General features: G+C 43.1%; 1 protein-coding gene across 2 annotated transcripts in view; it reads right to left on the bottom strand.

Annotated features, from left to right (window-relative positions):
- The window catches only part of dgkh (diacylglycerol kinase, eta), a 303,149-nt gene that overhangs the window by 111,874 nt on the left and 175,370 nt on the right, over positions 1 to 15,905 (bottom strand). For both annotated transcript variants that reach the window (XM_055644779.1, XM_055644780.1), the window contains exon 5: positions 449 to 553. In XM_055644779.1, the coding sequence (XP_055500754.1) occupies positions 449 to 553 (105 nt within the window). The remainder of the gene's footprint in view (positions 1 to 448; positions 554 to 15,905) is intronic.

Genomic DNA, 15,905 nt, shown 5'->3' with positions numbered 1-15,905 from the left:
ATTCACCAAAGCTGCCTGACTGCAGCTGGAGAATGTGAGATGCACTTTGGTTTATCAAATTGATAGCATTTCCAATATTCCAAATGACCTGGATCTTGAAATCAGCTCCAGGGAGAAACGAAACAGGGATCATCACAGACGAGTAGCACTTGCCTCTGAGACCGAGTCTACCATCTGTTCTTTCAATCAACAAGGTTTCATTGCCAATTCAATTACACAACCATGCGGTGCCTTTATTAAATCAGGACAATTTCAGAAATGAAGAAAATAGATTAAATCATTCTCAGTTTGTGGCCAGGAAGATGTTGGACGATTGCCCTCAAACGAATTGGCATATAGCACCTTCTCTGATGCATGATGCAAAGTTATCCTCTTGTTTCGTACTCAATGAGCGGTTGGGAATAACATCTCTGAACACAGAAACAGTGCACTGAAGTCGGAAGCTTACCTCGTAGTGCTCTCTACTCTGTACTGATTTTAATGAAGAGATCCAGTCTTCCATCTCCTTTCTATTCTCAGCACAAAGAATTAGTCTTCTGAATGGTGTAATTACCTGAAACACATTTCTCCATTAAGTAAACCAGGGAAATAAAAATAAAAACACATTAAAATATATAAATAGTCCTTATGAATCATTTTTAAAACTTGGCTTTAATGTGATTTGATGTGAAAGAAATTACATATAATTGCATGCTCTTTATTCTGCTTTCCACGTTTTGCTGTGGTGGGTCTGGGAATATGGGTGATAGTGCCAAAAATAGACCAAATGCAAGAATATAGGACATTCAATTACACACCATTAGTGCTGGCCGTGCTCATTCATTTCCAACCAAATAAACCATTGAAATGCATTGAGAGCATATTTTATGCTTGCGGCACAAGAAATAGTACAAGCTATTCAAGACTGATACTTAGTTTACACAGGTAGAGCTTGCATCACTCCTGCTTAACATTTTTTTCAGGAGTATATGCAATGTTTTGCCTTTGGAGTATCAAGAAAATTCTACAGCCACTCAACGATTCCCCTTGCTGGTCAAATCTTATGAACCATTGTTTAACGTTGTTCTTTTTTTACAGGGAGAAGAGAATTGTATTCAGCCACAAGAATCAGTCTGTTTAAAATATTGCTGTTATGTTTTTGAAGAAAAACATATAACTATTAAACCGTTACTGTGGGTTCCTATGGTATTTCTCACAATGAACTGGATGGTGTATGTTTTTTTAACAATAAACTTTTAGGCAATATGTCACTGACAGCTTTACAGAAAGTGTGATTTTAATTGGAGTTCCATTCAACGTATTAATTCTTCTAAGTCAAGTCAAGTCAAGTCACCTTTATTCGTCACATACACATACGAGATGTGCAGTGAAATGAAAAGTGGCAATGCTCGCGGACTTTGTGCAAAAAACAAACAATCAAACAAACTACAAACAAACTACAAACAGAATGGAACAGAATCACATATTCTTTTACATATTATGGGCGGAAGGAAAAGGGAAAAAAAAACAGCAATTTAAAATAAACAGTAGAATGGTACAGTAAAGTTAGTCCCTGGTGAGATAGGAGTTGGCAGTCCTAATGGCCTCTGAGAAGAAACTCCTTCTCAACCTCTCCATTCTCACAGCATGGCCACGGAGGCGTTTGCCTGACCGTAGCAGCTTGAACAGTCCGTTGCAGGGGTGGAAGGGGTCTCCCATGATCTTATTGGCTCTGGAGTTGCACCTCCTGATGTATAGTTCCTGCAGAGGGGCGAGTGAAGTTCCCATAGTGCGTTCGGCCGAACGCACTACTCTCTGCAGAGCCTTCTTGTCCTGGGCAGAGCAATTCCCAAACCAGGTTGCGATATTTCCAGACAAGATGCTTTCCACAGCCGCTGAGTAGAAGCACTGGAGGATCCTCGGTGACACTCTGAATTTCCTCAATTGCCTGAGGTGGTAAAGGCGCTGCCTTGCCTTACTCACGAGTGTTGCAGCGTGTGATGTCCATGTCATATCCTCAGAGATGTGGACTCCCAGGTAATTAAAACAGCTCACGATGAGCTCCTTAGTTTTTTTGATGTTCAAGAGGAGGCTATTGTCTTGACACCAGAGTGCCAGATCAGCCACCTCTTCCCAGTAGGCCTTCTCATCATTGTCTGAGATCAGGCCCACCACCATAGTTTCATCAGCAAACTTGATTATCGAGTTGGAGCTGAACCTAGCCACACAGTCATGTGTGTACAAGGAGTACAATAGGGGGCTGAGGACGCAACCCTGGGTTGATCCTGTGCTCAGGGTGAGGGACTTTGATGTATTCCCTCCCATCTTGACTACCTGGGGCCTGACGGTGAGAAAGTCCAGGGCCCAGGCACACAGGGGGTGTTGAGCCCTAATTCCAGTAGCTTCTCGGCCAGTCTGGTGGGGACTATCGTGTTGAAGGCTGAACTGAAGTCTATGAACAGCATCCTCACGCAGCCCCCCTTCTGGCTGTCAAGATGAGAGAGAATGGTGAGTGCAAAAACTGGAAGTCCGCATCGTCCGTGGATCTGTTCGGACGGTATGCGAATTGTAACGGGTCCATGTTGTGAGGGAGGAAGGCGCAGATGTGTTTCTTCACCAGCCTCTCAAAGCATTTCATGACTACCGAGGTGAGGACCACCGGACGTTAGTCATTCAGACAGGCTGGGGAGGCATTTTTAGGTACCGTTACAATGATGAATTTTTTGAAGCGGGCAGGGACCACGGACTTGTCCAGGGAGAGGTTGAATATTGTAGTGTAGTGTAGTCTAATGTCTGATGTATGACATATGAAAGAAGATAGAAACAAAGGTGATGCTAGAAATATGGAAATGGAGAAGACAGCGTACTCACTTCTGGTGAGTTGGAGATTTTATAGGAACATGGGCATCAGAAATAAAGACTTACATTTATGTTCCACTCTTAACAACCTTCAAAAGTCGTGGTGTTTTGAGGTCAAATAAATTCCTTTAAAATTTACGAACTGCTATGATGTAGGGAACTCAGCAATGCGGCAAATGACCAGATAATCTGATGTGTTTAAGAAAGAACTGCAGATGCTGGAAAAATCGAAGGTAGACAAAGATACTGGAGAAACTCAGCAGGTGAGGCAGCATCTATGGATTTGATTTGTTGAGGGATTATCGGATTTGATTTGTTGAGGGATAAATGTTGCCCAAGCTGCCAGGAAGTACTTTGCAGCAGAGGACAGACGGCCTCCCAGTTTAACACTTACTGAAAGGTAACATGCCTGACTGTAGAACGCACTCGGTATTGTTCTGGCAACAGTGTTATGTGTCCATTTCTCATGATTGTAGCTCAGACCCCCAATCTTCCAACATTGAAAAAAAGAAAGCAGCTTCTTAAAATGAGCAGTCTTGGATATGAAACATTTCAACATTTCTCAGATCTCTCTTTCTCAGAGTGTTTCTAGCATTTTCATTTTTTCAGATATCCAGCATCTTCTGATTTTTTTACTTTTAGTAACTCAGGAAATAGTCTTTTCCATTGAGTGGGGGGGGTGGTTAGTGCGTGTGACACAATAATCCCCATGCCCCTCCCTTTCTCCACCAAGCTTCCTCCTCCCTTCTGTTCCATCCCCCTCCCCCGAATCCTGGCTGACCTCACACAGATTTCTCCCCTCTACTTGTACTGTTTACAATGGATACACAATTCACAACCTTACTATTCCCGAACTTAACAATTCGTAACTCTTTATCCTCTTGGTTGACACCTGTCTCTTCATCTCTGGCCTTTGTCCAACAATCTGCCTAACAAATAATTCCCTCTCCTGTGTTCACCTATTACAGGCCATGCTGCATGACGCACTTACTCCAGCATTTCATTCTATCTGTTTTAGTGGGTGAGTGGGGGGGGGGGGGGGGGGATTAACGACACACACGTTCCTAATGCTTGCATTGGCTCTCACTGCAGGAGTTCAAGACAGAAGATTGGAATGGGAGTGGGAGGTGCCCCACACTTTATTTCTTCTGTATTTTTTATTATTTTTATTTGCTATACTTTTTTTCCTTTCCTTTTAATTCTTTACCTTTACTGTTTAATTTGAGTATAGTCAGTTATGTAACATTAAATAGACGATACATCAACACATTGCACTCTTATTTCTCCCTTTCCCAATACCAATGAAAGGTCATGGACCGGAAACATAATTTCTTTCCACAGATGCTGCCTGACTTGTTGAGATATTCCTGCAGTTTTTTGTTCATTTCAGATTTCCAACATCTATCTTTTTTTAAGTTTCATTGCTGACTTTCTATTTTTATGGATTAGTATCAAATTTTATTCAATACTAAATTTTATTCAACCCACTAAACTGCCGTTTCCTTAATTTGAAAATATCGTATAAATTGCTGTTGTAGTTGTGATAAATGTTTCACAATGCCATTCAAATTCCAACAATTTAAATTACTTCAGCAACTTAGTACTAAAACTATATTATTTTTACAGCCAAAAGTCAGTTATGTTGAGCAAGGTCTTGAGGAGGAACGTTCTATATTAATACAACAAAAACATGGTAAGAAGATACATTAAAATCAGGTTTAATTAATAAAAACTCGCAACAAGGGTAGGTTCAGCACTTCATACCCACTTCACCATTCAGTAGTGTCATGGCTCCATCCCACTTTCCTGCACTAATCCCATATCCCTTCTCTCCCTGAATATCTAAGATCTCTCAATTTCTGTCTTGAGTACCCTCAGTAACTGAACTTGGACCTCGAATTGATCTCAACTGGAGATCTGTAACAAATCATCTTTCTTCCCTTTAATCAAGAAATGGCCCTTGTGTCAATCTAAAGCCAACCAAAATAATACATATTATTTTATAACCTCAAAGTCTTTTGCAGTGAATGTTTTTTTTCCAAAGCTGCAGCCACTTGTCGTACTGAACAAAGTACAACAGATAATTAGGGGCAGCAATGTGTTTATGTAATGTTGATTAAAGTATAAACATTGGCCAGGACAATGGGAAGAACACCCTGGTTTTTCTTCAAATTGGTGGCCTGCAATCTTTCATGTCTTTTTCAGATGGCCAGCAGGCTTTGGGTTGAAGCCTTATGCAAAAAATATAACCTTTACTCGTACACTACTGCTTTACTACTTTAAGGGAGTATCAGCCTATATTTCTGTTAATGTCTCTGAATCAGAAATTGAATTTACAACCACCCAACTCAGGCCAGATATCTACTAACAAAGCCATGTAATCTTTAGCTTGAATGCTTCCGCAGAATTTGTACTGGGTAGAAAATCATGAGATGAACACGAATTCCTGTTCCAAAATCGGATTGGTCATGGAAGACCGCAAGTAGTTCCGATTGAGTCCGCAAGAGTGGAGTCGGGAAAGCCGGCTGTGTGGAGTCGGGAAAGCCGGCTATGTGGAGTCGGGAAAGCTGCTGTGTGGAGTCGGGAGGTGCTGTGTGGAGTCGGGTAAGCCGTTGTGTGGGGTCGGGAGGTGCTGTGTGACTGCTGAGTGTAGTCGCTCTACCCCCTCCCCTCTCCCACTCCTCCCCATACAACACTCCTTCCCCCCCCACACCCACAACCCACCCCTGTGGGAGAAGGGGGGGAGAAGGGGGGGGAGGGGAAGGGGGGGGAGAGAAGGGGGGGGGTAGGGGAGGAAGGGGGGGAAAGGGGGGGAGAAGGAGGGGGGAGAAGGAGGGGGAGGGAGAAAAGCGGGTGGGGGGGAGAAGGGGGGGGGGGAGAAGAGGGGGGAGACACCTTTAAGAAGTCAGACAACGTTTAATAAATTAGCAGGCATTTAACCTACTGGTCGGTTTTCCTTGGTCCTGAAAACTCCAATGCCCGTTCAGCGAAGGAGATTGCTTACGGCTGCCCTCGACTGCCTGTAACTACATAGCGACCCCACTCCACTGCACTTTTTTCAAGATGCTGAGGCCACTAGTATGCAGGAACTTCCCTCGAGCATGAAGGAGAGTTCCAGTGACCTCATAGGACCTCCTAGGACCACGTGTCGACCATGCTGAGAGTTTGAGTCGAGGGCAAACTCTTCTAAACTCATAGATTAGGTCGCTGCAGTGGGACAGCCCCTTTACTAAAGGTCAAGCAGCTCTCTGATCTTCCCTGATTCTTGTTCTTTCTGTTTTTGGCTGAAACCTCTCCAGCCACAGGTAGAAGGAGCAAAGTTTAGACCAATGTGATAATGCATCTTTTAATGAGTGATCTCCTTTGCTGAAATGTTAAACCTAGGGAAATGTTGATCACTCTGGTGGAAATGAAGAGAAACTCATCAAAGAAGGTTAATTCTCTCAGTTGTGGCCAAAATTTACCCTTCAACAAAAACAGATTATTTGGTCATCACATTAGTTTGGGTGATCTTTCTTTGTACGGTCATCCAGATTTCCTACATTACATCACTCAATATGTTACATTGGCTGCATAATTCTGTGGGATGTTAGTGGTCATAAAATGCATGATATAAATTTGACTTTTTTCGGATAAGCTGAGGTGACCAGTTGCTACATGTTGTTAGGATGATTGTGGGTGTGACGTGCCATCAGAATTCATTATCAGGCAGAAAAGAGCACAGTGTAGGAGATAGCCAATTCACTTCCATGCACTTGTGTTGTCAACAACACAAAATAAGAGACCCCTTTGGTTATGCTGCCATCTTGAAATTATTGTCATCGAATATCATCATGGGAGACCACATGGTCCATTATGTCCCAGCTAGTCAAGAAAGACCTATTCAGTCCAATCTCACATAGTGGCCCTCCCCAGGTTACAAATATTGAATTTATGGACCTGAGGGGGCAACAGGCATTTTCTGCTGGGTAGGAATGGTGCATTCGTGTGTACCATCTCTCCTCTTCCATTCGCATCACTGAGCCATAACAATCAGGACCTGGGTGGAGCCGAACAGGTGCGGGAGCGATGAACAAACTTTTGTTCATTAACTGAGTCAGTGAAGCCAGTGGACGGTCATCATCCTATGTCTGCTAGCTCTCCTGTCACAACTGTTTATCTGATCCTCTTTCAGACACTGTTTTTGTTCATTTCCGAGTTACGAACAGTTCGGATTACTAACAGGTACAGAACTCTGTGATAACCCAGGGATGGCATGTATTCAGCATATACTTGTGTGTAGCAATGGTCAGTAGCTCTGCCTTTTGTAATCCATGTTTAGCTGCCTATAGGGATGAGAGATCCAGTTTATTAAAACATCAAGAATCCGCAAGCTCCATGAACAAATCTAGGCTGCACATGTTGCTTATTGTCATCAGTTTTGTTCAATGTGTAAATATTTGAAGTGGTCTCGTACAGTTTTTGCACAAAGTCAATGAATGGCACAGTTCCAACAGCACAATTTCTGTCTACTTGAGAACAGGGGTCTTCCTGTATAACACTTGAAGCAGATGCGATTATTTCATTTACTGTTCATATTCAACTTCATGTGATTGCCCGAGGCAAAAATTGTGAAATATCATTGCTTTGGATTTTAACTGAAGGTATTTTTAAAACCTTCCCTTTGTCTCCCTTGCTGGAGACTGCACATTATCGATCTCTCACTGCCCATTTGTGATCCTTCAACCAGATATGTTGAGTAACTCGAGTACTTTTCCTGTTTAAAGATAGGTGCGAAATATCCTGTAAAGGCTACTTGCCCCATATCCACCTGCACTTTATAGCAACTTCTAGTGCTATAATCACAAGAATATTAAATTGACAACGGGAAGTCTAACGGACAGGTCTAGTTCAGTTTATTGAACAACTTTAAAAACATGAGGGATATGCAAGAATGTGGGGAGAATTTTATTTAAATGGTTTTGTTAATAGTAAGGAACATTAACAGATTGGTGTAAAGATAGACATAAATTGCTGGAATAATTCAGCGGATCAGGCAGCATTTCTGAAAGAAATAGATGGGTGAAGGTTCAGGTCAGGACACTTAGTCTGAAGAAATCTCACCTATCCATTTTCATCCATTTTCGCCTGACCCGCTGAGTTCCTCCAGCATTTTGTGTCTATCTTTAGTATAAACCTGCATCTGCAGTTCTTTTTTATTGCAGATTAGTGTAAATGGGTGTTTTTTGTTCAGCACAGACTTGGTGGGCTGAATGGTTTGTTTCCATGCTCATTTCTCTCTGACTATAATATACCAGCATTGTAGAACTACAGAGATCTAAGAATTAGGGGCTGAAAGCAGCTACAAAGATAGGAAGATCAAGGACATACAGCTGGGCTTTAACATGAGCATGTGAAATTTGAAAACTGAAAAATTGGCGAACAGTATGCTGAAGTTGTAATCTTTTAAGGGCCCGTCCCACTTATGTGTTCTTGGCACGCAAATTACGCAACCTCGTGGTCGCGTTGAGGCGCACGGGCATCGTATGGCCGCGCGGGGCCGGTCCCACTTAGAAGCGCGGAGGGGTATGTAGTTGTGCGCGGCATCGCGTGGGGCTCCGAAATTTTTGTAGTAAACAAAATCTTCACGTGCCAACGGCCTGTCGCGGAACTGACGGCCAAAGTGGGACAGGCCCAAGATCCTGGTGTGACGCAACGTCTCACCTTCAACAGCAGCAGAAGCAGGCAAACGATCGCCAAACTCGGCCTGAGGCTCACGGCCGTTGTGGTCCGGATCCGCCCCCACTTCTACTATTCTTTTCAGACTGAAGAAGAGTCTCCACACGAAATGTCACCCATTGCTTCTCTCCAGAGATGCTGCTGGTCCCGCTGAGTTATTCCAGCTTTGTATCCATCTTCAAATGACGTCACGTGCTCCAGACGACTGTGCGTACGCATGTAATCGCGCCCGACCTTTGCGGGGCCATCGCTGCTCAACGCGACCATGAGGTCGCGTAATTTGCGTGCCAAGTACACGTAAGTGGGACAGGCCCTTTAGATTCTGCATTATAACACTGACCAGGGCACTGTTATTTTTTAGGTGGAGTGAAACAACCGGGTTTGACAAGGCATTCCAGAGTCTGTCTATTAGCATCACAATAAGAACAAACAAACTTACTTTGACAAACATCATGTACATCCTTAAGACAGTGCAGAGTCCTTCAGAAAAAATGTTCAACAAGCAACCATGTCCCATCCATTACTATTTGCAATGTCCTATGATAGATCAAAATATACTAGAGCCAATATTACAAATCCATATCAGTTATACAGTACGTTATTTTGGCACGCAATATGGCAACCACATTCTCGAACAAAACAAAATCAATACAACTTTGAAAAGCAGTCACTGGTGTGATTAAAGGAATATGACCTGACAAACAGCGACGAAAATAAATGACTTAATCATTTCAACAGCTTTTATTGCGGAATATATATTATCCAGGGTATAGAGAAATCTGTTCCACTTAAGCATACTCCCATGGGTCTTTTCTCTCCACCTGACAGAAATCAGTTTCATTCAGAATCAATCTCTCCCTCATTCATCTCCCTTTACATACTGGCAAACATATTTCTGACTTTGGACATATTTGTAGCATTTGGCAGTTTTATTTAATTGATAACATTCCCTTCAGATTCCCTTTGTCAATTTAGGAGCTTCACGCAACACAGGAAGCCTCTAGTGACAGTCAAACAGCCAGGACTATTGGTCCAAATCCATGCAGACCATCAAATTCCTATCAACACTAAAGCTACATAAACCTGGCCATCATGCAAACCGGGTGGTTACCTCGACAGAGATGCAATTTTTTTCCGTATCGTATCTCTGTCCGCACTGCGGCCTGACATCGAGGAGTTGGCGGCCTTTGCTGGAGACCAACTTCGGGAGCTCCACCACGGGAGCCTGCGGACTTACCATCGTGGTGCTCGCAGTCTCTGGTCAGAGGCCGACTTTGGGAGCTCCACGCCGCAGGAGCTTCTACCGCCCCGACACGGGAGCTTCGATCGCCTCAACCGCGGGAGAATAAGGAAGAAGAAGATTAGACATTATTGCCTTCCATCACTGAAAGGAATGTGGGGAATCCGCTGTGGTGGATGTTTATGTTGATTTTTATGTAGTTGTGTGTCTTGTTGCCTTTTTTTAGTAAGTCGAATTTCACTGTACCTTAATTGGTACATCTGACAATAAACTGACCTTGAAACCAATCTCCCTTCCATTGACTCCATCTACACTTAACACTGCCTCATCAAGGCCAACAACATGACCAACGATCAGTCTCACCCCAATCAATCCCTCTTCTTCCTTCTTACATCAGGCAAGAGGTACCGAAGTTTGAAAACACATAAACCTCCAGGTCAGGCAACTGAATAATCCTCTCACCAGCTACAGTGTGGTCCAGACTTCCCGTCTATCTCATTGGAGTACTTTGAACTATCTTTAATTGGACTTTATCGCACTTTATCTTGCACTAAATGTTGTATCCTTTATCTGTTCACTAATGATGGCTTTATTGTAATCATGTGCAGTATTTTGTTTGACTGGACAGCACACAACAAAAGATTTTCACTGTACCTCTGTACACATGACAATAATAATAAACAAAATGAAACTACATTCATGCATTTTTATTCTACCCGCATTCCATTAACCCCCAATGCAAATTCTATCACTCAGCTACACAATTTACAGTGGCCGATAAACAACATGCATGTCTTTGAGTTATGGGAGGAAATAGGAGCACCCAGAGGAAATCCACGCTGTCACAGGAAGAATGTGCAAACTCCACACAAACAGCAAGTTAGGATTGAAACTGGAGCTGTGAAGGATCAATTCCACTAGCTGCACCAGAGATTTGTCACTTGCTGTTGCACTAGCTGACTGACATGTTCTCCAGAGATAGTCGTGATTTTCTGGAAAGTCTTTCAAAGATTGCCCAGCCTCTTTTATTTATGAGTTTCGGAAGAATGAATCAATGCTTCTTTGAATTTCAGACATAATGTTAAACAAAATCTCCTTGCAGCCAGTAGATGTTCCACAACGATAAGGAAGCAATTAAATTATTTATTTAAATGTTTCACTCAAAATCTCATTCACATGCAGTATTACAAGAGGAGCTTTTTTTAGGTGAACAGCCGTCACAAATGTTCATCCCTGGAGATATTTCTAAATTCTCCACCGTGTGAAAGCAGTACACAGATAATCAAAGAAAATGCTTGAAACGCTCTGCAAGTCTGGCAGCATCTGTGGAAAGGAAAGAGTCAATAGTCCTGTCAAAAAATCGTTGACAATTGTGCAAAATGTCCTTAACCCAAAACATTAACTGAAACCTTCTCTTTCTACAACGCTGCTTAAGCTACTACATTTCACCTACATTTTCCATGCTTATTTCAGATTCCAGGATCTTATTTCCTTTCCACCTGTCTCTGGGCTATCACCATATAAGGAATGAAGAGACAGGCAAAATGATATGTAGCCAGCATTTCCAATTACCATTTGTGGCTGTGCTGTATGAGAATTAATGAGACAATATTGTTCACATTTTGAAAAATGGCTTATTCCACCTATTCCTGCCCCTATCCCTGGAGGTTTTATCAACTGAGCTTCAATTTCCAACCTCAATTTCTAACCTAACACAATCATCTTCAAGATTCTAATCAGAATCTGAATTAAAATGTGTCTCTTGGCTGCATGATGCTCCATTATTAGTTAAATTGACACATCCACCTCCAATATTTGAAAAATAAATAAAATCATTTAAAGGAACAGAAATTAATATTTGCTATTTTCCTCAGTTTATTTGCTGTGGCAACCCAGAGATTATTTTTTAAATTCTCAAGATTTGAAACTAATCCTGATAGCCTACAACATAGCAGGTTTACACCACAGCAGCAATGGTAACCCATGTGATATCTACAGGGATCCGTTTCTTCAGAAAACCTCCAAAACTGTTTGCAGCTTCTTAGCTGAATTCTACATCTTTGCAGTGACTGGCATATACAAGTCCAATTCAAATTTTTATTTTTGTTGGAAGAGTATGGTTATTTTCAAACATAAAATAAAGCTCCAAAAAATTCAAAATGGAAAGTACATAAAACATGGTGATCCTCTCGTGACTAAGAACTTAATGCCATGCTATTTTTGACACCTTTGAAAACCGTGTGGAATTCAAAAGACAAAGTCACATTTATGCTACAATAGCGTCATTCTCCCACTGGAATCGCAGGTTTGAAGGACATGGAGCCGGGCCTAACATCGCCCGGCGTGGCTTAAACGGCTTCAAGACTTACCATCGCCCGCCGGGGGCTTTAACATCGGAGCCCCAGTTCGCCTCGACACTGCAGTTGGACTGCTGAACCGCGGGAGAAGGAACAAAGGGAAGAGATAAAGACTTTGCCTTCCATCACAGTGAGGAGATGTTGGAGACTCACTGTGATGGATGTTTATGTAAACTGTGTTAAGTGTGGGTCTTGGATTGTTTTGTAATGTAAAAAACTGTAGAAATTGAATTTCGTTCAAACCCAGGTTTGAATTACAATAAATAGTATTCTATTCTATTCCATTGTAAAACAGACTTACTGGAGTTTAACAAAAGCATTATTACATAGCAGTATCAAGACATGCGATAAAAATCTTGGCCAAAGATATGCTTTAAAAAAGAAGTGACAGAGGGAGGTGAAAATTTTAGGAGGGAACTCTAGACCTATCAATGAACCGTGAAATAAGCAATTCTTGAAATCCTAAAATCTTGCTGTTTAGAGGAAATGAGAAGGGGATCAATTTTCTGCATTAGAAGCATACAGACAGCATTGCGGTTCAGGTTCAATCCCTTTATTAAAAATTAAATATAAACCAAAAGTACTCGAAACAAGCAGCATGTCAAGTGACATATTACATAGCAAATAAAAATGCTGCTATTTCAGATCTTGACTCTCATTAGTTTTCCTTCCTTTAGAGATCTGGATTTTTGCTCCAGATCCCCAGCATTGTGTGTTTTACCTTTCTCTATCCTAATTGCCCAAGAAAGGTGGGGGTGCTGCCATCAGTAGCTATTGCAGCCCTCCTGGTGAATATGTTTCCACATTGCTTTTGGACTGGGAGTTTCAGGATTTAGACCCAGCAACAAGAATGCTGATAATGGTGTTAATGCTGGTAAAGCATCTGCTGCCTTCTTTTACTGGTGACTTCTATGGATTTAGGTGGTGCTGTTTGAATAGCCTGGGCAGGTAATTGCAGAGTATTTTGACTTGGTGCATACTGTATCCAAGATGTATTTGTGATTGAGAGAGTGAATGTTGAGCATAGTGGCTGGGATACCAATCTAGTAGGTTGCTTTGTCCTGGATGGTATTGGGCTTCCTGAGTGTGAACAAGTGGGGAAAGAGGGGATAAAATTGAATCAATGGATGGAATCATGGAACCATGATAAGGAAAAAAAATGACTGCAAACAGTTTAGGATAAATATCTTTAAATAGTAAAGAGCATTGGATATCTTTCTACTGACACTATTTACAAATTGCCTCCTGCCGTATGTTACAATAATCCCACAGAACCATCAATGCTCACCAAATCTGTGGAAGAACCTGTCCCGTCCAATACCTATTCACCTTGTCCCATCTTTATTCCATTCTGTTCGTTGTAAAGATATTTAAATAAACGCTTCTTTCCGGCAAAATGAACGTTATCCCTCTGCATTGATAATTGTTTCTAGGCTTTTCTTTCAGATGTTCAGCAACGGCAGTATTTTATTTTCTTCTGGTGAATTTGGGGAGTAATCTGGCTCTGCCGGTGCAGACAGCTCGACAACAAGCAGCGCTGCAAGCAAACTCCTTTCTCTGAGCAAAGCCGGGGCAGGGCAAAACATTACGAGAGGACCCAAAACTTTACAAGAGGACCCCCTAACTCCCTGTAATTCCAGTCTTCGGGCACGCCTACCAAATCGCTTCCTGCAAGCAGGAACACAAATCCTGCTCTACAACAGGCTAAATATAAGCAAAGTACAACTGGCATCAGCTGCCGCAAACCTCTCAACATCATCGGAGGGACGATCAAATGCGCCTCGTCCGCAGGTATCTGCTGTTCTCCTGTTTAGCTGCGTGCGATTAAATAAGTCGCTTCCCACTGTAACTTACTGTGAAGCAGGTAGGTGGAAGAAACAAGAGTGAGAACAGTAGCATTGCTAGTGCAGCAACTCACCGCGCTCCCTGGTGCCGTGGGAAGCCAGAGCGCCAGTGCTCTGCTCATCCGCCGCTGGCCGAGACATTGCTGGTTAGAGACAGACTTTCTGCTCCCCTCCCTGACAGCCCAGAGCTCCCCAGGCTGATCAGGTGACTTACGCGAAGAGAAACACTTTGCCCATTAGTGCTGAAGCCGAATAAGTGCCTGGTTTGGCTGCGAAGCCTTCCTTTCCCTCCCCCTCCCAAGGGGACGCTCAGCCAGTGAAGCGGACAGAAAGGCTTGCAGTCAGTTACCAGCAGACACAAGAAACTGCAAATGCTGATTTACAAAAAAAGGCACAACTTGCCGGAATAAATCATGCATTTGTGAAGGGTCCCGACACAAAACATTCACTATCTATCTGTTCTCTACACCGTGTTTTGCTGAAGATTCCAGCATCCGCAGTTCCTTGTATCTCTACTAGGCTGGGTTACCCAGCGAGAAACTCAACTGAAGGCAGGCACACTAGCCCTGATTCACAGGACCGGGCCTCTAATGCAACCATACCTGCACCAAGCAACTGTTGGGATACAGCGTCAACTGAGCAAATTAATTCCCGCTTCCAATCAGGCCACAGGGCAAGCACGAACTATTTGAGTTATTTTCAAATAGACTTACACCATGGGGAGCGTCGTCGAGCAGAAGGATCTAAGAGTGCGGGTACATAGTCCCTTGAAAATGGCGTCACAAATAGAGTGGTCAAGTAGGCTTTCGATACATTTACCTTTACGTAGAATTGCATAGAAGTTGGGAGATCATGTTGCAGTTATTTACGACGTTGGTGAGGGAACATTTAGAGTATTGAGTTCCGTTTTGGTCAACATGTTACAGGAACATCTACAGACGTTTGGATGTTATGTTACAGTTTTACAGACCGTTGGCGAGGCTGCATTTGGAGTATAGCGTTTAGTTTTGGTTCCCGTGCTAAAGGAAGGATGTTATGAAGCTGGAAATAGTGCAGAGAAGATTTATGAGGATATTGCCAGGGTTTGAGGGCCTGAATTCCAGGGAGAGGATGGGCAGGCTGGGATTTCATTCTCTGGAGCGCAAGGGGGGGTGACGGATTATCATTGAGTGGTATAAGATAATGAGGGGAATAGATACGGTAAATACAGAATCATTTATGGGCCTGTCCCACTTTGGCGATTTTTCAGGTGACTGCAGGCGACTGTCAACTGGAACGTTGACTGTCAGAGTGGAACACACACATGCATCGCTTCCTTCATCAGCCAGTTATGCAGGCAGGGGATAGGGCAAGCAGGGGACGCGCTGTCTGGGTGAAATTCACACGGTGCAAACCGAATGTGATACAGACACACACCGCGATGAACAGGAAGATTAGTGCTGTAATTAAGACAGTGAAAGCACAGTGTACGGGTAGGGTCATGTAAGTCTTTTAAAAGAGGGGGGGGAAATGGGGGAAAAGGGGAGAGAAGGAGTGGAGACAACTTTTAAGAAGCCAGAGATACACGGCTGTGAAGCTCGGCGGACATTAACATTGCGGGTCGGTTATTCTTGGTTCTGAAAACCAGTCGGTGGGGGTGCTGCGAGTCTGCTGCCCTGCCAGCAGCGTGTCCATCATTTCTACTTTTTGTTTAGTGTCCAAATGTCTGTTTTAGTGTGTCTCTTGGTGTGTCTTGTGTAGGGGGTGGAGGGGAAATGGGGGAACTGCTTACGGTCGCCTCCTCCACTGAGAGGCGACTTTTTCCATGTCGCCTCCCTTGCGGCCTAACACCATGGATTAAAGCAACCTTCCCTGGAGTCGGGCGTGGAGCTGCAACCGCGGGTGCAGCGTGGACTTTTCCATCGTGGA

Source organism: Leucoraja erinacea, chromosome 13 (assembly GCF_028641065.1).
Source record: "Leucoraja erinacea ecotype New England chromosome 13, Leri_hhj_1, whole genome shotgun sequence".
Lineage (NCBI taxonomy): Eukaryota > Metazoa > Chordata > Chondrichthyes > Rajiformes > Rajidae > Leucoraja > Leucoraja erinaceus.
Note: the sequence above shows the minus strand (reverse complement) of the source record. Positions and strands in the feature narration are given on the sequence as shown.